The 21,727-nt window shown below is 43.3% G+C and overlaps 2 protein-coding genes and 1 long non-coding RNA gene across 5 annotated transcripts in view; 1 reads left to right on the top strand and 2 right to left on the bottom strand.

The window, feature by feature from the left end:
* Positions 1-893: 893 nt before the first annotated feature.
* RBM15 (RNA binding motif protein 15) lies at positions 894-10,005 on the bottom strand. Its single transcript, XM_083509470.1, has one exon. The coding sequence runs from the start codon at positions 7,782-7,784 to the stop codon at positions 4,953-4,955; it is 2,832 nt and encodes a 943-aa protein (XP_083365596.1). The 5' UTR covers positions 7,785-10,005; the 3' UTR covers positions 894-4,952.
* A 2,569-nt stretch (positions 10,006-12,574) lies between these two features.
* The window catches only part of KCNC4 (potassium voltage-gated channel subfamily C member 4), a 66,294-nt gene continuing 57,141 nt past the window's right edge, over positions 12,575-21,727 (bottom strand). Inside the window, exons 4-5 of one of the 2 annotated variants that reach the window (XR_014527600.1) lie at positions 13,624-13,763; positions 12,575-13,497 (exon numbers count right to left, since the gene is read on the bottom strand). Coding sequence is in view for 1 of the 2 variants with exons in the window: in XM_083509478.1 (XP_083365604.1) it covers positions 13,690-13,763 (74 nt within the window). In the remaining variant the exon portion in view is untranslated. Of the gene's footprint in view, positions 13,498-13,608; positions 13,764-21,727 lie in introns of those variants that run through there. The other variant, XM_083509478.1, reaches the window with a different exon arrangement.
* LOC310709623 lies at positions 13,711-21,725 on the top strand. 2 transcript variants are annotated; one of them, XR_014527606.1, is made up of 3 exons: positions 13,711-13,810; positions 16,150-16,278; positions 21,221-21,725. It is a non-coding gene; the product is annotated as an uncharacterized lncRNA (long non-coding RNA). The 2 variants fall into 2 exon arrangements; XR_014527607.1 differs by having other exon boundaries at positions 16,150-16,282.

Raw genomic sequence — 21,727 nt, 5'->3', positions numbered from 1 at the left:
AGCAAAGAGTTGTACTCCTGCACAGTGGGAACAGCTTTCCAAAGCTCAAGGTCCCCAAATGCAGGGACACATTTTTCAAAGTGTCACCACTTTTTTCCTCCTCTCATCATCTGTACTACAAACTACAAGTTTGCAGTGGTACCTAGGAAACGATCAAGGTTGCATGCACATCCAAGGTGTGTAGACAATTTGCTTCAAAACTGGTCAAGAGCACCAATACCAATGGTACAGGTTTTAATGACAGCATTCTAGCTCTCAGGAACTCTTCATCCATTCAGAACTACACCCAGGACTGCACAACTCTGGTGAAAAGCCCCTGGATGCGGAGGAGCTCTTTCAAGTGTGTCTGGAAACGCGCTATCACTTAAATTTTTTTGAGTTACTTTTTCTTTTTTTCAATTTGGTGGAAAGGTTTCTATGCGCAAGATGCAAAGCAATTTCAAACTTTCTTCAAACTAAAATCAGAACTAAGGCCAAACAAGTTAGGTGAACAAAACAAATCAAGAACTTAAAATTCAGGAACTCCAGCTCTTCAAAATCAATGAAGTCCCAGATTTGTACACTGTTCTGAGACTTAAAGATGCTTTCCCTGTTTCTTGCATGCCAGCAACAGCACCATTTCCTCGTAAAGATGAGGAGATAGCAGCCATTGATCCCCATTCACCGTAAACAATGGGACACAGCAACACAACAGACTAGATTCTTCAGATCTGATACAACAGGATGGTCAATATCAATGCGTAGGTCTCCCTGCTTCTTGTCTGAGACCCATAACTATCAGATCGAGGAGGAGGAGGAGCGGCGGCAGTGGCAGCAGCAGCAAAATACCCCCACAGCTGCAAACAAAGGGGTCAAAGGTTTGTTGTCAATTCATTTCCAGGCAGAAAAACCACTTTCCTCAAAAGAAACAATTTATTTAGAATGAAACAAAATTAGCTCGACTGTGAGCGCATGTTTTGAGTGACAGCTAGTTTAAGCTGTGTGAGCCATAAAAAGGTTTTTTTCCTTTACTTTTGCAGAAATCTTGTGTACACAGCACAAAGCAAAGAGGTCAATTTTCCACTTAAAACACGGGCATTGGCATCACATTAGCAGATACACAACTTTTTTTTAAGCTGCCATTTTAGTAAAATGCACAAATACTAAACAGATAAGCTTTCTTCCATGAGGCCCATGTAAATTCCACACAAGCCAAAGCTTTTCTTCGCAAAGGTCCATTAGAGCTTGGAATCCCTTGTTGTCTTCGGCAGTGCACCAGCCTTGCTTTCAGGAGGAAAGAAGAGGTTATTCAGTACAAGTGTTTACAACAGAGTTGTCCTCTCCCTACATTAACAGATAATTTATAGAACTACAAGGCTTTTCCTGAATATTCTAGGGAAAGTCTGAAAGCACCAATCACCCTTCACTGGCACAAAACTTTTGAAATGAATTAACATCTATATATAGATGCACAATGAATAGCCCAGGGGTTTTAAAACGTAAAATACAGTTTGGAGTTATTCAACTGAACTGGTAAAAAAGGTAAAAACCCAGGAGGAAAATCAATTCACACAATTTCGCTTTTTCAAAAAGGCAACTCAAACAAGAACATGAAAGTTAACTGTTCTGTTTGTATGTGTATTTTCTCACTTTACTGCATATTACTAGCAGCAAGCCCACTAGTTGCAGGAGGGAGGGGAAGCCAATGATATACATCAAATTCCACCAAATTACATCTGCACAAGTCCACCCCCCAGTTTTTCTAAAGTATTGCAGTTTGGTCAAATACAACTGGAAATGTTTATATTCCATGACACATCTGGAGTATCTATTCTTATCTACACAAATTAAATGGAAGCCAGGGTAAGTTACTATACATCTTATTTTTACATTGATTTCTTCACTTCTAATTCATATTCAAATTTTATCAAGTGCCCCCAAGTATAGTTCCTGAATACACTTTTGTGGTAACCTCTAGCTTTTCCATTTAACCATCTAATTCCAGGAGGTTTTTCCATGCACCTTTTCACTCTAAATCATGGCCAGGCTCCAGCTGCCTGCTTAAGACACCCAAATAAGTTATCTCTTTTGCCTATTATACTCCTAGGGAAGTGATCCACACTGAAGATTGCTTTTAAAATGCTATAATCTTGCCTCCACTTCAATTGCTCCCATTTGGACCGCCCATGTAGGAAGCTATTCTACAGAACACAGAAGTGGATCTCACAATAATGAGGTAGCCTTAAATTCATGCCATGTTGCCAGCCAACAGCAGTCTTTATGCTGAACTTTCAAGCATGCAGTCACTGGCTAACAGCCAAACCGCTGTTTAAAGTTTCCAATTGTAAAAAAAAAAAAGGATTAATGGCAATATGCCACTTTTTCCCCCTAAGCAACAAAAAGTGGCTATTAAATGATGTATCAGAAAAATATAATTCTCCATTCTAACGCAATACACTGTAATGAATGAAAACAGTTGTGAATATATGCACCAATCAAGTGTGCATCGCTCATACTGAAGCTCCATAATGCCATATACAGAGAAAATAACTCTGATCTGTTGTGTATAAAAGTGGCATTAAATGCAACATTTGCTAGTGCTGAACTCTTACCCAGATGGCTCAAAAGGATAATTGCTCTGCTATGCACACTCAAAAGTAAATACAGCCCCCCAAACTTGTATTTAGATTTTATGGCGGTTTTAACTAAGTGCTGTGACATTTAATGTTGCTTGTCAATTGTTATACCCTACAAAGGGCTCCTAAAATGCTAGGTTTCCTTTTCTAGCTAACAAATGAACCAGATTTTTTACTAAATAATAAAAGAAAATTCTAAGTAGGGATTTGGAAATTGAAATTGCCCATTTCACATAACCTTAACATACTTCAAGTCATGAAGATAAGCAGCAATGAACATAATTTGTTTCCATTTTCAAAGAGGAAACCCCATGGTGTTGAGTTTTTCTGACACTAGTTGTCAGTGGCTTGCTTGTAAGCAAGACTATTCATACATTTTTTTTGCAAATTCAAGTTCTGTAGGGCTTTTCTCAAAAGAGCACTGCATATTGGAGAATGGGTACTATTGTTCACAAGTATAAAGGTTTTGAAGGGTTACATAGGTGGCCTTCCATAAATGACTCAGAAGTCTAACATAGAGATCAAGCTCTGTTACAAAAACCGTAAGAGAATCCACTCTATATGCCACCAGCGCTTGACAAGTGCAATAACATGGATAACTCAGCAACAGTCATGTTATGCACTAACTGGCAACATAGGCCTATCTTACTGAGACTTCGTCTGGAAGCAGAGAATATATGAAAACAACTCCCTACAGAATTCTCATTAATAGTAAGGAAAGTGGCTAGATTTTGCATGCACATTGAAGGGCTCTTCAGCCCACAGTTCAAAGTTTTCTTCCTTTATTACAGGACAGCAGACATTTTCAGTGTGTGCTGGTGGTTATTTGAAACTTGCAATTACTCATCAATGGGTTTTAGGGTGCTAAAGCTGTTTTTCTGAAAAAGTGAAAGGATTGACTGATTTCAGAAATCTAAAAAGTGACTTTAACATGCTTCTCAATTTAAGCTTACAATGAGCAACGTGTTGCTTTCACCAAGCCACATTTCAAATAATGTAAAACTTTATACCTGGGCAAAACGATTTTACACCAAGTGGAAAACAGCACTCTTCATTACTCAGAGGCTGGTACAATGCCTTAGAGGGTTAATGAAATGTTTGAATAAAAAGATTAGAAAAATGAAGCCACATGTCTGAACTACTTCCCCCCTATCTATATCAGGATGTTTCTGTGGAGTTTAAAAAACCTCATTTCCCCCCAAAACAAATTATGTTCTTTGAATAAACTGAACTGCTTCCCCAACACTTGGAAATACAAGACTGCAAAAATGTCAAGATTAAAACAGTGCAATCCAGACTATAAAACCTTGCATAATGCCCATTTTTTACCTGAAAGTAACTACCAGGTAGCATTCACTTCTATTTTCATGGCTATAAAATGATATTGAAATGGTTATGTGGCAGAACTTTTTACAAAAGTTAAGTGCCATCTCAGAAAATTATATTTCCAAGTTACATTTTGGAATTCACTGTCCCTACCACAATTAGCAAAGGGCAATAACAAAAATGCAAGTAATCACAGTTGTCTTAAAAGCACCTGCTTCTTACATACTGAAGCGCAAGATGTTCATGGATTATAGCAATGCTCTTGGTTCTTTATCATGTATCACAACTACAACCCAAAATGAATAAGAGATTCAAAAGTACACCTGTGTACACATTCTTTGTGGGCATGCACTTCTATGAACTTGGCAACAAAACTAAAACCCAGTGAAAGAAGCCTAGTGTACCACAAAAGATAAAGTATCATCTGCCTTGGGGAAGTCAATCCTGAATCAATTCAAACTCAGATGTTATTTTCAGGTTCTTGATGGAGGGATTATTTTGATTTCAAGGCTACAAGCCCAAGGCCTTCACTTAACCATAGGGCTCACAATGGGCATTTGCTTTAGGCATGTGATTCTGTATGAGCCACAAATGCTTTAAATCTGGCCATTTAGATTTGTAAATGTAGGGAAGTTTTTATGTCTACTTTAAAGTTATGAAATGAAAGAGGACAAGAAGTTAAAGGGTATTTTTTTAAAAAAGGGGGGAAGGGAGAAAGAAATATGCTTGTTCTGGGATTCATATTTTAGTTGAAGCAGACCTTCCATTCCTGCTACCTGCACATCAGCAAGACAGTCATGGTAGCCTAGCCATACTAAAGAACAGCTAACAAGTCTGCCTTCTAGAGAGTTTATAGAAAACTGAGGGGAGGTAAGATTAACTACATATCTAATTAAAAATTATACTTGGGGAAGTGGCTAAGGCTTATCGCATAGCACCTGGCAGACACTGGAACAGAGGGGAGGGGGGCTGTGTGAAGCAGCAGGAGAGAGCATAGAAAGTATTAGGGCTTTAAGATGCACCACGGACAATGATCATGACCAAATAGTCATCCTCTGATTTAGCCAGGGCCTTGGCTGTAGAATCCAGGAACTGCTGAGAAAAATCACAGGGTGGGAAAGCATGCAAGACCCCGCTGTTTTCTTTGTCTTTATTGCCCCCTACTGGGAGGCTTATCACCCCAGCTGCCTGTTTTTGTTTAAGATAGGACACCAGGTTTCTGAGCGGCCGCTGTGTAGAGGTGGTGTTAGCTTCACCAGCCCCAGATGAGGCACGGTTGTCTGTGGTACCAGGCACAGCCAGAAGAATAGCATATCCATTGGGCCCTGCCACTTTGATACGACGGGTAACTTCATCCAGCTTGGGCTGGTCCAAACGGAGGCGCTGTGTGATCTTTAGCTGGGCCACTTTGCCACCAGTTGCTCCTTCCACCAGGAGACTGCTGGCCACACTCAGATCCCCTTGAAGTAGATGCATGTTAGACGGAAAGTTGCTGTTCTTCAATAGAAGCATTCCTTGCCAGGCCAGGCACAGTTTGGGGGATGACCCAGACTTTGAGGTTCCATCCTGCTGCTGTTGCTTTTGAGGTGGAGGTTTCAGCCGAGATCCTCCACCACTGCTGCCTTCGGATGCATGCTCATCCTTTTTAGCTGGACTCTTGCATTCTTGGGTGGTAGCAGTGGTAAGTGTGCGATGCTTTCTTTCCCTCTCAGAGCTTTTGCGGTCACGCTTCTCACTCTGGCTTCGCTCCAAGCTACCCCTGCGTGGCTCTCGGATGGGTGAAGGGCGCTCCAGCAACAGCAAACGAGAGGTTGGTCGTTCTGCATCGCTACTATAGCGGTCTCTGCCCAGACTTGGCTCAGGACTACGATCTTGTGGAGAGGCTGCAGCAGGACAGTGACGCTTGCGAGATGAAGATGACCGTTCACTGTCCGGCGAACGGTCCAAATGCCGCCCCCCATCTTCCACTAGCCTTCGCTTCCTGGGTAGATCCCTACTGCTTATGACTAACTCCCTTTCCCCACGAGTTCTTTCTAGAGACCAACCATCTCGTCGGCGTTCCAAACTTTCTAGTGTATCATAAACAGTTGCTCTGCTCCCCCTGTCCCGAACTGGAGGTGGGGGAGGCACCCACTCTGTCTCAGGATAGAGATCTCTGTCACGATCGCCATACACTAGGGGTGGAGTCCTATCCCGAGCACCTCGGAGTGGATCCGATGGGGCTCCACGATGTGCCCCAAAGGCAGATGTCTCTGCTACCAGATCATAGTGAGGAGGGGGTGGAAGTGGCAATGTCTGCAAATAAGGTTGCTGATAACGATGCTCAGTGTCAGCAAAGTCCACCCGGAGACGGCGGTCTGGCCCACCCAAAGGAAAACCACGCATGTGGCTACAAGCAGCTTGTGCAGCATCCAAGCTCTCATACTGGATGTAAGCCCATGAGTCACCTTTACGATAGTCAATGGTGCGAATAGTGCCAAAACGGTCAAACTCCCTGGCAAGAGCAGCCAATGGTACCCAAGGCCCGAGACCACCCACCCAAAGTCGTGTCGTTGGGGTGGCCTTACCATAGCCAATTTTGATAGGGTTACGCAGCAACACTTTACCGGACATAGCAAGTTTAGCCCGGTGGGCCATGTCCAAGTTTTCAAACTTGAGAAATCCATAGGTGCTAGTTTGACCTCGGGATGGCCTCTTGATGTCCACCTCAGTGATTACCCCAAAGCGGTCAAAACCTCGGCGTAGATCCGATTCAGTCACCGATATGTCCAGATTGCCGAGGAATAGGGTACGATTGGCTCTCTGGTCATCTTCGGGGCTAATCTCTTCCTCACTGGCTGTTCCAGTGCCACCAACCCCACGAAATGCTGCTGCCGCCACCCCGGCAACTCGATCCAGACTGTAAGCCGGCCTCACGCGGTCATAGAAGCCCCCATAATCTCGTTCTCTTTCCAACTCCCTAGGCAGAGGTGGCGGTGGCGGAGGAAGGCGGCCCAGGGCAAGCTGCTGCAGCCTGAAGTCTCTGTATCCCAAGCCAGCTCCTCCACCAGCAGGAGAAAGCGCCCTCTGAGTAGCCCCAGTGGAGGGGTGTCTGATGGCTGCAGGTGCCGCACCTGCTACACCCACCGCTGCGGCTCCGTAGGGAGATTCCTTGTCCAAAAGGGCAGGAGAACGGCTGGCGCGACGCCGGCCGCTCCCCCCTCCGCTGCTGCTCCCCACGTAGACAGCCTCGATCTTCAGCGGCCGGTCGTAGAGAACCAGGCGGCCGCGAGCATGCTTGGCAGCCCGGGCGTCCTCGGGGCGCCGGAAATTGACGAAGGCCACCCGCTCGTCGCCAGTGCCGGTGCCGGGCGGCAGGCGGCTGATTTTGACACTTACGTCCCCGAAGCGCTTGAACTCGTGGAAGAGCCCGTCCTCGATCGCCTCGTCGCTCAGCGCAGAGCCCAGCTCGCTGATTTTCAGCGTCTTGTACTCACTGCTGCTGCCGGAGTCGGAGGGGGGCGCCCGGGAATCGCCGCCGCCGCCGCGGCTGCCCCGCGAGGACGACTCCGCGTTCTTGCTGCTGCTGCTGCTGTTGCTATAGCCGTGGCGGCTGCTGCTCCCGCCGCCCCCGGAGCTGCCCACCGTGGCGGAGTCATACTCGCGGCTGCTGGCCCGGCTGGCCTTTTCCAAATGAAGGCTCCGCCGACTGCTGCCGCCGCCACCCTCGCCAGAGCCGCCGCTCGCCGACTTCCCGCCGCCGTTGCTCGGCTTCTTGCTGCTCCGCTCGCTTCGCGCCGAAGAGGAGTCCTCGCCGCCCCGGGACCGTTTGGCCTTGGCAGGAGAACGCTCCTTGCCCTTCATGGCGGCGAGCGCCAGCAAGAGGGAATCGCGCGCCGAGTATCGCGCCTCACGCACCCGCCGCCATCTTGGAACCCTCCTGCACACGACAACTCCGCCCACTTCGCATCCATTGGACGACTTAACCGAGGTCCGCCATTCTAATTGCACAGAAAGTCTGTCAGTGTGAGGCGAGGGGAAGGGGAAAAAATCGGCCCAGAGCCCCGGAAGCGGAAACCCTCCTTCTTAACTAGCGCTCATCATCCTATTAGACGAGGCGCCCGTCACTCCGAAGGTCCGTGAGCTCCGCTGAACGGCGGCAGCAGGAGAGTCACACTATAGGCCGGCTATGGAGAGGCTACGAGCAGGAGCTGGGATTGGGTTGGACAAAAATCCTGTCAGTCGTCTTTATTTCTCCCTCCGTCACAGCCCGAGTCGCCCAAGCATTCATTGGCCATTTTCTTCGAATCCGGGCTCCTGTCTCCCTGTTCCTATTAGCGTGGGACCGGGCGGGGCGGGGAGGTCTCGCGCTTCAACTTTGATTTGATTGGATGTTGGCGATGCCCAACTCGACCGTTTCAACTGGCGGCTGAGATTCAGTAGCCGTCCGCTCATTGGCCTGTCGACGATTGTCGCTAGAGTTGAGGCGCGGCCTTGCTCGTTTGATTTGGCTGAGGCGCGAAGGCAAGGCGGCGTTGGTGGTTCCGCTGGGAAAAGCTCGGAGCCTGGCGTTTCCTGCGTACAGCGTTTCCTCCATCGTCACCGGCCTTCGTCCCTCAGAACTCGCCCTGCCTCCGCTGCAGAAATACGGAAGGCCGCCCAGAGTCCCGCACTGATAAAATGTCCATAAAAACCTCTTTGCCTTGGCTCCGAGAGTAGTATATAAGACATTACATACAGTAAAAACACCGTAACATGAATATACATTCAGTACTTCGAAATAATAAACGTTAACTTTGAAAGTCCAAACGAATAAAAAAATTGCTTAGGTCCTAACGGCCACCACAAGTTCTGCAACTGAGGAGGACTCTTCTGTGGTATCCAGATCCTAAACATCCATGCAGTCGTAGCGACAGCTGCAGCCCCCTCTTTTTTGTTTTTTTCGCTGAACATTTTAAATAGGCTGCTTCGTGCAGTAATTGATGCAGGTATTCCAGTGGTACAGTTTTCACAAGCCCTGTTGTGCCAGTAGCAGGAGCAGCCCAAGATATTTTGACACCCGAAGTGAACCACAAAATAGCATCCTCCTCACTGCCAGGGAAGAAGAATGGCTGAGTGAAAGTCCACATCAGGAACAAGAGGGGGATAAAGATCTACATCGGGATCTGGATCCTGCCGCCCAAGGTGGGCTGGCCCTGGTCAGTAGTGGTAGGTTCATTACCCCCACATGCAATTCCTGGAAAGTGGAGGGCTCAGTAAGTGATCTAGGCTGCTTGCACTGCAATAAAATGCACCTCCTGAGATGCACAGGCGGCACAGAGATCACTGAAGACCACATTTGAAGTTGGGCGGGAATTTTCCATTCATGCAATATACACAATATTGGCAAGTAATGACCCTAGTTTTCAGGAGCAATTGTACCGTTCAAACAGAATCCACATAATCTACAATGTGGTCCTATATATGTATACTTAGAAGTAAGCCCCATTGAATTTAATGGAACTTTCCCCCAAGTAACTGTATTAGATGGTACCCAAAGAGGAGTATCAAAATAATTTCTAGCAGATTTACTAACTTCTCACAGTCACACCATTTGACATTATTTGTAGCAGGGGAAACCTGATACAAAAACATATACTGTGTATGGATTCATAAATCCGTATAAATACCACTTCACTCTGGAAATGCAACAAATCCTAACACTTTGATGAATCTTTAAAATGCCTGGGGAGGAGTCACGTGATTATTGCCTGCAATAAGTCCCACTGAACACAGTGGGACGTAGATAAGATTGTCTTGTTAGGATGGCCAGATGCAAAGGAGGTCAGGGATTAAGGGTGTAGCTTCTCCCTCTTGTACACAAGGATTAAAGATGCAGGTGCCCTGTAATCTTTTGTATCTGACAATACATAAAACACTCCTTACCTCCTGAATACAGTGGAAGCTGTTAATAGTAATTAGGTAGAGTCAGGGATTTTATATACTGTAATTCTTTAAAATAATTCTCCCCTTTCTACTTAGCTTCTTAAGGATTTCAGACGATTTGTATCAAATTAATCAAAATAATTTATAACAACATCCAAAAAGTGTTCAAACAGAATTCATGTTTATTCAGGTTAGTGGGTTCTCTCTTTAGTAGAGGCTTTAAAGCAGAAAAAGAAGCAAAAACAGGTGAATAAAGCCTTTTTTATTGAGCCTTTTTTATTGATTAAAAAATACATTGTGCATAATGTATTTGTTGTATTAAAATTCTGCACATAATGTATTTGTTGTATTAAAACTCGCTGTCTATGAAAGTTCATTTCATCTTAAATGTCTTCTATCTGTGTATACTCAGGAGTAAGCCCCGAAAGCGTTAATAACATCCGGGAGCAAGTCTCATTGAGCTCAGTCTCAATACACAAGCTGCACTGAAATTAGTGGGAGGTGTGGAAGAGTTCTACCATAGTGACAATAATTTCTTACAAGATTTGGTTCATTTCAATGAGATTTGCATAGGAAAATTTCCTAGCAGATGGATAGCTTGAGAGTCATGTTCTGCCCAATGATTATCTCAATCATGATAATCTGTGAAAAGACAAAGGGAACAGTTTACCTAGAAAAAGCTATTTCTGCCAGTATCATAATGCTCTTATATAAATCTATGGTGCAAGCACATGTACAGTTCTGGTTGCTCCATCTCAAAAAACAGCTGGAAAAAATGATAAGGGAGTTAGAGCAATTTTGCTAGGAGGAATGGCCAGTACACTGGGTAGGGGGTTGTTTAGGGGGGGAAGGTGGGAGTGGGTATGAGGGAGATTTAGGAAATTATGTGAAGTGTGGAGATGGTGAATAAAATCTCCCGTAATACCAGAACCAGGGATAATCTAATGAAACTGATTAGCAGTAGTTAAGGGCACACTATATGTGTGTATATATGTATTTCTCCCCCCCCCCCCCATCTTTGAGGATACAAACCCTTCTAAGATGGCATGCAAGTAACAGAGATACTTTAATAAAGCCACAGCAATAATTTTGGAATATAATACTTTACCAGGATCCTTTCCACAGGGCATGTGGTAGTAGATAGCCCAGGTTGAGGAGAGAGAGAGAGTTCACTTGCATCAGGCTCCCAGATGGTCTTCCTCAGAATACAGAAGGAAGTACTTCACACAATACCAAATTAATTTCTAGAATTCATTGTCACAAGATGTGGTGATTACCACCAACTTACAGGATTTTAAAAGATTTAAAGCATTCCAATTATTTGAATTTCTTATTATTCTTTCTAATTGCCACTTCTTCACATTTTGTGCTGCAGTTCTCCTATCCGAAAATGCATATGAAATTGTGTACGTAGGGAGGAAATTATATAAACTGCATAAGCAAAATAACATACAAAAAAGAGCATTATATATGGGAAAATTGCTTGCAAAAGGCAAAATTGCATATATACAAAATGTGTATATTAGGAGAAACCTGGACTAAAATGCTGAAGAATTTTCAGGAGGACTGTAAAAATATCAGAAAATACAGTAATTCTGAGATGTGGCAAACTGACTTAGGATCTGAAAAAATAGAAACAGAGATTGTAATTGACAAATTGATCAGTCCTTACTAAGCAGCTCAGTGCAAGAGATGAATCGGCATCTGGTGTTCAGGAGGGGATGGGAGTAAATAAGCTAAAACTTAAGGTGGAGATATTGTTAACCAGTCATTCTGGTAGCAAGCGCAGAAACAAAAGAGGGCAGGGCTCTTGCACCTCTAGTAGTTGTGTAAATAATTATAGCAGGTGTAGCTTGCCATGCAAGCTCAGAGCTGCTGAAAGTCCCTCTTGTACAGAACTATTCAAGGTACAGAAGCCTTGTTCTGTTTTACATTGGCAGCCCTAAATTCTGGTGATCTAGAAAAGGATATTAATCTTACCCTCCATGGGTCTGTACACTCCCTAGTATACCCAAGTATACCGCTTGGGGATACTCTTCAACCCAATGCTTTCCCTGCATGCCCAGGTGGAGACAGTTGCCAGGGTACCTTTTATCATTTCAGTAGATTCACAAGTTGCAGCCTCTCAGAAAAGGTGGACCTAGCATCAGCTATCCATGCTTTTTTTTTACTTCTAGACTAGACTAAGCTTCTGGCCAAGTCTGCTCTTGGTATTGTATTTACACTTCTTAGTGTGACCCACTTCTTCTGCCCCCTGGCAGATGAATGGGAAGAGGTGGAGGGTGAGGGTGATAGTGATGGGGACATATTGCACCTCCTATTATGCCCCCTAGCCTTGTGTTTGCTGTGCATTTTAGTCCCCCTGCCTGCAGATGGAGGAACAGGAGGGACTGCAGGATTGACAAGGACCGTAATGGGAGTCTCTACTACTAGTGTTATGGGAGAGGTCCTGGTCCCTTGTGCCTCCTGAGCCACTATGCCCTCATCAAATGCTTTTTTGCCTGGGTGGATTTTGTCCATCAATGCTCCTAGCTTGCCGGGATGAAATGGGGGGCAGGGAAACAGGCTGTAGCCTTGAGATAGAGAGGCCTGAAAGGCTGAATTTGGCCCCCCAGGCCAGAGGTTTCCTAATTCTGTTTTAGCCCCTACACTGATTAATAACAGTGTTAATTTGCCTAGTTCAGTAGTAAATAGTATTTGTATTATAGCCTCATGTATTTAAGCTGATGTCTGTGGCTGTGATTGGTGAATGGTGACATCTGTTTACCGGACCTGGTCATATGGAGGGGAAACATCCAAGTGGAATACATGAGAAATTTCCATCCAAACATAGAAATTTCACCCAATGTAGAAATTAGATGTAAATGTCCTTTTGGGGCTACCGTAAATGAAAGTATGTTTAGCTTAGCTGTATAGTGAATTGGGCTACAAAGTTTACACTGAAATATTACACTGAATTAGCCCGATATGTATTAATCTTAGACAATAGAGCTGATAACTTCATATTTCAATATAGGTTACTTTCATGTGGATAAAGATTTACGAATCTGTGTGGGAGACAGGCAGAAGAACATACTCAGTTAGACTGGGTGTCATAGAAACGAATTAATGGTTAGCATGAATCTATTTTCAAATCACATTGACAGAGCCTTCATTAATTTCTATTTTGAGCAGCTTTACCGGGTTTGGAGAAGGATGACATAGCAGAAAAGCATACACAACTAGCTTTGATCTTAATGGGATTTAGACCAGATTGTCATCAGCTGTAAACTGTTTTTCAACATCACTTTTGAATACAGTATTACTGTATACAGCTTTACTGAATACTATGCTGGATCTGTCAAAGGCTCAACCATTTTCCTCGCCCCCCATTTCTTTTTTTTTAAGTTTAGCATTCAAATGTACCTAAAGTCTTGAGAGATACAAAATGACCATTTTATCACTAAAAATGCTTCTAGAGTAAGTTTCTTTACATTCACAAGGAAGGTAATAATGCAACGTTTTCTACAATTGCAAATTAGTATTATAAAAAATATTTATCTAAGGTATCCTTTGTCAAAATCACATTAAAAAAATATTTTCAGTCCAGTGTTACGTTGTGCTGTTTTTGTAGGGTGGGTAGGTCTTTCTGAGAGGAGCCGTCCCACAGCTACTGGGACATGGAAAGAGCAGAGAATACTATCAGGGGCAACATTAGCAAGTCCGGTGTACTTCAGCAGTCAGAAAACCATTGGTGAAGTCCAAGTGCTTTAACAAAACTGAGCAATCCTTTACTTACATCATGCCAGGAGTGGAGATACGCTGCCTCTGCATCACAGGACAGCCACCATATCCAATGTATGCTCTATCCAATGCAGGTTCTTGCATGGGGCAAGCCTTGCAGAATATAGGATGCAGTCAGTTGGTGAAGAAGAGAGGCTGGGATGATGAGGGAAGAGGACAATGAGATCTGCTCAGCCCATCAGGTAAAATAGGAAGGGGTGGTCACATGGGTTGCCAGCAGTGGGCCAAAAAGGTTGACTCCTGATGGGGTCAGGTATGCCTGATTGTTGAAAGGACCTAACCAGTTTTCCTAATTTGAGGTAATAACCTAGATTCAATCCTGGGTTGTCCTGAGCATACGTCATAAGCTGCTCCACCTGGCTGGGGTTCCTCCTACAACCCTTGCCCTTCGGGAGTCTATGACTGGATGACTGGGGTAGACAAATGCACTATGATATGTCTAATACATGTACAGTATTGGAACAACCATGTTTTTTCGTTGGCACTGACCAGCAGAGGGCAGAAACCGTGTAGGAATTTCCCTGTTGCTTTTCCAAATGTGCTTTTCCATCTGCGGTTGATGACCTGACCTCAGATAATAGTAACAAGAGCCTCCAGAAACAGAACTGTAAAATCTATTGAAATGTCTCATCTCACCAGAGTAATTCTGCCTAATTGTACCAATCCCAGCTCAGTCAAATGACGACTGGTGGTGCCGAGTTTTAATAAATAATGAGAGACCCATTAATGCAATCATTGGCCACTTTCTTCTAGTGTTCTGAGACTAATGGACAAAAGTTGAGGAAAGTGGCAGAACAGGCAGCCCTAGGCAATTGAGCACTCATTGAACTGGAAAGATGGCAGAAGTTCCTTCCTTTCCTAGAAGCTGTTGATAATTATATTTTTTTAATTTAAAAAAAATCCATACCACAATTTGTCAAAAGATTGCATGGCAGTCTAAAATATATTGGGATGGTGTTGTGAATGAAGTGCTAAAATTCATTCCCTCTCTTTAAACACTTTTTAGCCCCCAAACCCCCAGCGACTCGTTATTGAAGTCTGTACTATTAGCTCTGCTACAGTTGTTAACAACAGAAGCAGTAGTGTGACCCAATATCTCTTCATATTGAGAGAAACAAGGAGCTATGCAGTAGTACCTGATGCCCATTGAGGCTAGTAGGGCAGAAAACAGGTAGCCCAACAGTAATTTTGAGCCAGAGCCAATGACAGGTAGTGCCAATTCTAGTTTTGCCCCTACTGGGTTCTATAATGCCAACACTAGTGCTAAGAAGGAAGAAATGGACAGGTAGTGCTCCCCCCCCCCCGACAGGTTGCAAGTAAAAAGGCAGGCAGGTAGGGTCTGGCTAAGGGCAGACTGAGGTTGGTTAGTGGAGCACTGAATGAATTTTATTATTTTGGTCACAGACCAGTTCCAGCCCACAAACAATATCAAGGAAGTCATAAAACATGATAGGGATACATTTGAATTTGCAATTAGGTATAACAGGGACAATACAGATATAGCAACAGTTTAAAAATATATAAATTAAAACTTAGTCACTAACATATCATTTAAAACCTTAATCATTATGATAGTACAGCTTGTTCCTTAAGTTTTATGGCAATCGCACAGAATTTGGCTACCCTTAACGTGATCTCAGGATTCTTGTCCTCTACGAGGAATTTTAGACATTGAAGTTCGGATTCATTTGGAGATTTTTGCATAGCAGGGGTAATAAATGCCGAGCGTATATCCCCGTAGAAACGGCAGCATAACAAGGCATGAGAGACAGTTTCTACCTCCATCAAGCCGCAGGGGCAGACTCGTTCCGTGTATGGTTTACCCTAAAATCTGCCCTGCAATAAGGCAGATGGCAACACGCTGGTTAGTGGAGCACTGTCCCATTTGCCTTGATGGGCCAGCCTTCGCCACCGGTATGCAGTTGTGGCTGTTGGCTATTGGGACTGCTTGGGCCAAAAACAGTAGCTGAAGCCAGAAGTCAAATGCAGGCAGAGGCAACTAATTCCCCCTCTTCCTTACTGAAGGCAGACTGAGGCTGATATTACAGTGCTCTCTTCTCCTTAGTGGACTTGCCTCTCTACATGTGGCATGGGGGAATTCAGCATTGACAGGGGTCTTCCTTGCATTGCCAAACCACTTCAAATCTCATTTGCAATGCAGGCAGATAAAGGCCATGCACAAGGTCCAATAGAAATTCAATTTAAGCGACAATGATGAACTGATCTCTTGTTCAAATTTCACTCTTTCCAGATTTCTCCTACTAAAAACCTTTATAGTAATGCTGCCTTTGTGCCAGCGCTTTAAACTTGGATCATTAATTGCCCTTCCTTTCTTTTATGCATATATATATATATATATATATATATATATATATATATATATATCTGACTTTTCTCTTCATTGTTATAGTAAATTAAGAACTACTTGGGCTAGTAGTAGAGAATGTTGTGAATACTCATGCTAGAATTGCTTTAACAGTGCCAATTAAGCCTTGACCAGAAGCACTGATTTATTTTTCAGAAGTAAAAGGGTTAAAAAAAAACCTGAAAGATTGCATGAAAGATACCTTATCATTTTCCTGGCATGGCACCAGTACTACTAATCTCCCAATTTAATCGTATTGCCTTAAATGGGCATTTTTCTGGAGAGGTAGGTAAGTTTATTACTCCCCACCCCCATTCATACATCAATTTTATATTGATCCCTGCCAAGCTTTTGTCTACAGTGAAGAATATTTCTATCATAGGGTGCTCTGAATGTAACCATTTGGCATTAATTGCTTCCTGATTTTCTTGTTTTCACTATTAATTTTATGTTTTATTGTGTTCTGGCTATTGTGCTCAGAATGTTTTCTCATTGAAATGATGGAAAATTATAGTGCTGTTAGAGTGGGCAAGTCATGTAGATTCACACCTTGTGTTGAGGTAGAAGTTCTATATTGGAAACAGAGAATCGGGTGCAATCATATGCATGGTTACACAACAGTAAGTCCCACTCTTCGCAATGTGACATAAGAGTACAGTGATAACTTGGTTCTTGAATTTAATCCATTCCAGGAGTCTGTTTGACTCTCAAAATGGTTCAAAAACCAAGGCACAGCTTCCTGTTGGCTGCAGGAGCCTCCTGCACTCAATTGGAAGCCACGGATGCTGCATCAGACATTTGGCTTCCAAAAAACATTCGCAAACCGGAACACTAACTTCCAGGTTTGCGGCGTTTGGGAGCCTATTTGTTTGGAAGTCAAGCCATTTGACTACCATGGTACCACTGTATATAAGATTGTAGCTGGAGGCACATCCAGCAAATACACTTTCCTAAGAGCCTAAGAAGAGCCCAGCTGGTCACATCTAGTCCAGCATCTTGTTCTCACAGTGGTCAAACATTTCTCTGTGCAAAGCTCACAAGTAGGGCTAGGATCTCACTCTAGGAGTATTGATGGCATTTGATCAGAGAATAAAGTCTACATACCCAGATACCCCAACTGTGATAGTACTGATGCCCCAAACTGTAGGGCATCTGGGATTGCCTTGTGCACTTTCAGTAACAGATAGAAGACCCTTCATTGAGTTTCCAGGGATGTATCTTATCTATGCAGACTTCGGCCTGCACATCTGCAGGAAATTCCTCCATCAAGTTATGTAGGTCCTTCTGTTATTCCTCATCTGGGTATGAGGACAAGGGGACTATAAGACGTGCTGTTGGAGAGTTATTTCTCAGACACTCATATGTAGTTCAACTTGTTTATGATGACAGCCCCTCCCCTTTTTTGGCTTCTTTAATTATGATGTCAGGATTGTTTCTGAGGCTGTTGATGGCATTCTCTGAATAGCTGAGACTGAGTAGGAAACTTGTCCCAAAGTGGAAAGAAGCAGAAGTCCCAGTAAAGGAAGAATGGATACAATAACTTATGGAATATGCAGAAATGGTGAAACTTACCGGAAGAGTAAGAAATCAAGATAACAAACTTTTTATAAAAAATGGTTTATTTAATATTTACAGATAAATTATAAACAGATAAAAACATTAGCAGGATTATTGTAACAACCTGCAGTTTCATAAGAGTATATATTTATAGTAGATAATTAAATGAGCAAGTTAAATGAATTTGGATATTCAGAAGATATTTTTAAAAATAAATTTAACCGCAGAAAGAGGGGGAAGGAAGTCAAATTTTGAGATGTTAAATTGATTGTAAAACTAATGAAACTAATGAAATGTATAAACTTGAAAAGTATAAATAAAACCTTTTTTTAAAAAAAGACATTTGATAATATTAGTGAGAGAGAAAGGGGGGACTGAGTAGGAAACAATGTTGTTTTCTTATTGCCTCAACTGGGGCATAGTGGCAGAAGCAATTTGGTAAAATTCAAACGTGTGCTTATTGATACATTTTTGAAAATGATATTGTCAGTGCCCGCAAGGAGTTCCATTATAGCATGCTTAATCACCCGTTAAAGTTTTCCAGAGCTAAATCCAGGAACAGAACCTGACAGATCCTATTTATGATATTATACTGTAATGTTAGTCTACATGTAACGTTTTTATATAGAAGTGCCCATGTGATCACTAGAAAACATCTGTCCCTGAACACATTGGGCATTTAAATCAGAAATGGCCTTTTGACTGCCTTTAATCTGCCTCCAACTTGCTTTCAGTGTAGCCTTACCATATTTCCTTGGCCATGTTGGACAGGAGAGGCATTTCTAAGGAATAAGGGCAACATTTTGCTCAAGGGGGTTTCCTGACAGAGAAGTATAGCAGTGTGGAAGCATTCCTGGCAGGCAGCCACTGTGGAGGGTTTCCACCCAACCCCCAGCCAAAGCAACAGCTTCTGCTTTGGGATTGCTTTGTGCAAGAGTTGGTTGAGCAAGAGATGGGGAAAGGAAAAGAGAGGAAGTGAGTGCGCCTGTACAAGCATGATAGTGAGCTGGACAGGATACACTAGTGACTTATGGCTGGTGGGTTCTACAAGTCATCCACCAAATGAAAGTGGATTGGTACTTTATCAGCAATTGTGTTTGCTGCAGATAGGCTGTGGTTTCCTGCCGAAAATGCAGTGTTGGAAAACAGGCACATTTGCTCCTTTACCCATATAGACTGGTCTGGGAGCCCTGATTAGGTACAGCCCTGTGACGCATTAAGGAAGAGTATCTGTCACTAACACTTTATGTATGCATCTGTTGTGGGGAACACCAGCAGTAAGCGTGTGCCTGCTTAAAATGTGGAGCTGTGCTTAGATTCTGCTTTGTTAACAGTGGTTCCGAAACACTGTCACAGTGCTCACCTGCTCAGGTAAACTGCCTGATGCGTGAGACATCCTAAAGCCATTTAAGGAGGGAAGGGGGAGTTGAATGCCCATGGCTGCACACGCTACCACTTGTGGTGATGGCAATTCAGTGCTGTGTTAAGATGCAGACAAAATTTGTACTGCAAGGGTGTATGGGAAACGCAGCGGAATGTATATTGTGCATTGAGGCATAGTGGTCTGTCATAATTGCTCCTTCACTGATATGAGGCCTTCACCGCTCTCCTAGGCAGCAGTTCGCCTTATCTTGCTAAGCAGTCTTATTCTGCTAAATCATGTAACTTGTCTGCTTGCCAGCCTAAACATCTACAAGAGATAGTGTACAGGTGTACAATCAAACCTCGGTTGTTGAATGTAATCCATTCCAGAAGACCGTTTGACTTCTGAAATGTTCGACAATTGAGGCACGGCTTCCGATTGGTTGCAAGAGCTTCTTGCACTTGAGCGGAAGCCAAGTTGGACGTTCGGGTTCTGAAAAACATTTGAAAACTGGAGCATTTACTTCCGGCTTTCAGCGTTTGGGGGCCAAAACGTACGATAACAGAGGCGTTCGGGAACTGAGGTTTGACTGTACCACTTTGGGAGGATCCCAGCCTAAATACCTGTAAGAGATAACAGCTACCTTAGGAGGGTCCCACAATTAACGATCATGGGAGTGGTGATAGGCTCATTCTTGGCAGTTGAGAAGGAGATGGGGGAAGGTTAAAAAGAGGAAGCGAATATGCCTGTATAGATATGATAGAGAGATGGACAGGATATGTCTGTGGGTTATGAGTGCTGGGTTGTACAAGGCATCTGTCGACTGACAGCAGTTTTGCACTTTATCAGCACTCATGTTGAAACAACTCTTGGGCACAGTTTGCACTTTAAGTGTGGAGGCTGTATTAAATCAGTCCTCAGGATGGCCACTATCACATGTGTTCATGTGTAGCACCACTTGAGACTTAGTAATTATTTTGAATGTCACAGCAAGCTGCTAAAATGAAGAAGAAGAGAAAGTGGCCACTCTGCACAATGAACCACAAGGCACAAATGGTCCCTTATATGATAACTGCCTTGGGACATAAAGTGGCTTTCATGTGGGGACCATATTATAGAAGCCAACATCACTCAATACAGCTGATGTGTGTGTGTGGGGGGGGGGTAATCTGCCTGAAGCCTCATGTACAGTGGTACCTCGGGTTACATATGCTTCAGGTTACATACGCTTCAGGTTACACACTCCGCTAACCCAGAAATACTACCTCGGGTTAAGAACTTTGCTTCAGGATGAGAACAGAAATTGTGCTCCGGCAGCGCAGCAGCAGCAGGAGGCCCCATTAGCTAAAGTGGTGCTTCAGGTTAAGAACAGTTTCAGGTTCAGAACGGACCTCCGGAACGAATTAAGTATTTAACCCGAGGTACCACTGTACAAGGCTGATTCAATGACACTCATCTCAAAATGCTGTCATTAAACTAAGTAGATTTGTTTCTAAAAATTCAAAACTACTCAAAATATTCCTGTGATGGCTTCGAGGCAACCTGTTTATTGAGCAGTAATTCTGATTTGATTGTGAGAAGATTATATTGTATAAAGTTGTGACAAGCAATTGTTACCTCACACTTTGCAGTGCATTTTCCTGTCACTTCCCTTATCCTGGAAATACTTCTCTTTTTTGAAATGGGTTTGTTCTGCAAGAGCACTAAATAGACTCTAATTGTGCAACCTGAATTTGCTGGTATCAATCAATCATATTATTTGTTTGGTACCTTTCCAAAGTTAAAACCACTCTCAAAGTGGCTAGCAACATGTAAAGGAAAATCACATAATTACAGACGTAACAAAAGTAGTCATGGACAATAAATAAAACATTTAAAAATACACATTAAATGGTTTCCACATAAATCAGATCTAAAATAAAGATTAAAAAAATGAATAACAATGACGGCAACAATGCTCCCCACCCCACAAAACTCCCTAAGCCATTTTAGAAAGTGTCCTCTGATGGGTTTTTGGTTTGGTTTGGTTTCATCCATCTGTGAGAAAAAAGCTGAACCAAAGTATGTCCCCTAGTCAAAATGAGAAATTATGTCATCAACCTGTGTATGGGTATAAAAACTTTGAAAGTGTCTGTTCTTCAGTTGCAGTAACAGCAGTGTTTTCCCCTGAGGAGAACTGTGCTCATGTGACTGATGTCAACAGTGTGCTTGCATTTCCTCTTCCCTCACAAGCAAATTTAGTTTCCGTCCAACTTAGTCTAATCATCCTGAACACCCTGATTTCACATCCATGTGTTTTCATTCTAGGACACAGGAAGGTTCTTTTGTCTCCTGTCAACACAGAACATCTGTTTTGAATTGTAGCCCCTGGCAGCAAGGAGGAGTGGAGCTGAGAGACAGAGAGGGTGCCTTCCATTCACTCTAGTCTAGCACATTTGCTGCAACATAACACTGAACAGAATTCTAGCCTCCCTGGGAATGAGCACCCACTTGCAGCTCCAAGCTTACGGCAACAAGACGGTGCATGAACCACCCTAGCTAGGCAGAATAGACAGCCTCCCTGTGGGACCACCCAAGAGCTGCATGACGAGAGAGAAACCCAAACATTTCCATGCACAAGTATCCAAAATGAAATGCATTTTTCCCCCTGCAAGCAAATAAAATACCTTCTCCAAAGGGGTGGATGTAGCCAACTGGGACCGGAAAGATACTAGCTCTGGTGCCTAATTCTACATGAGATCACTTGGATCATTAATTCTTTCAATTCTTTCAATTCAAGAAGTCCAAGGAATATTCTCCAAATAAAATTATAAA

This window comes from Podarcis liolepis (assembly GCF_965112155.1).
Source record: "Podarcis liolepis genome assembly, chromosome: 6".
In the NCBI taxonomy this organism is placed as follows: domain Eukaryota; kingdom Metazoa; phylum Chordata; class Lepidosauria; order Squamata; family Lacertidae; genus Podarcis; species Podarcis liolepis.
This window is presented reverse-complemented; position numbering and strand designations above follow the sequence as displayed.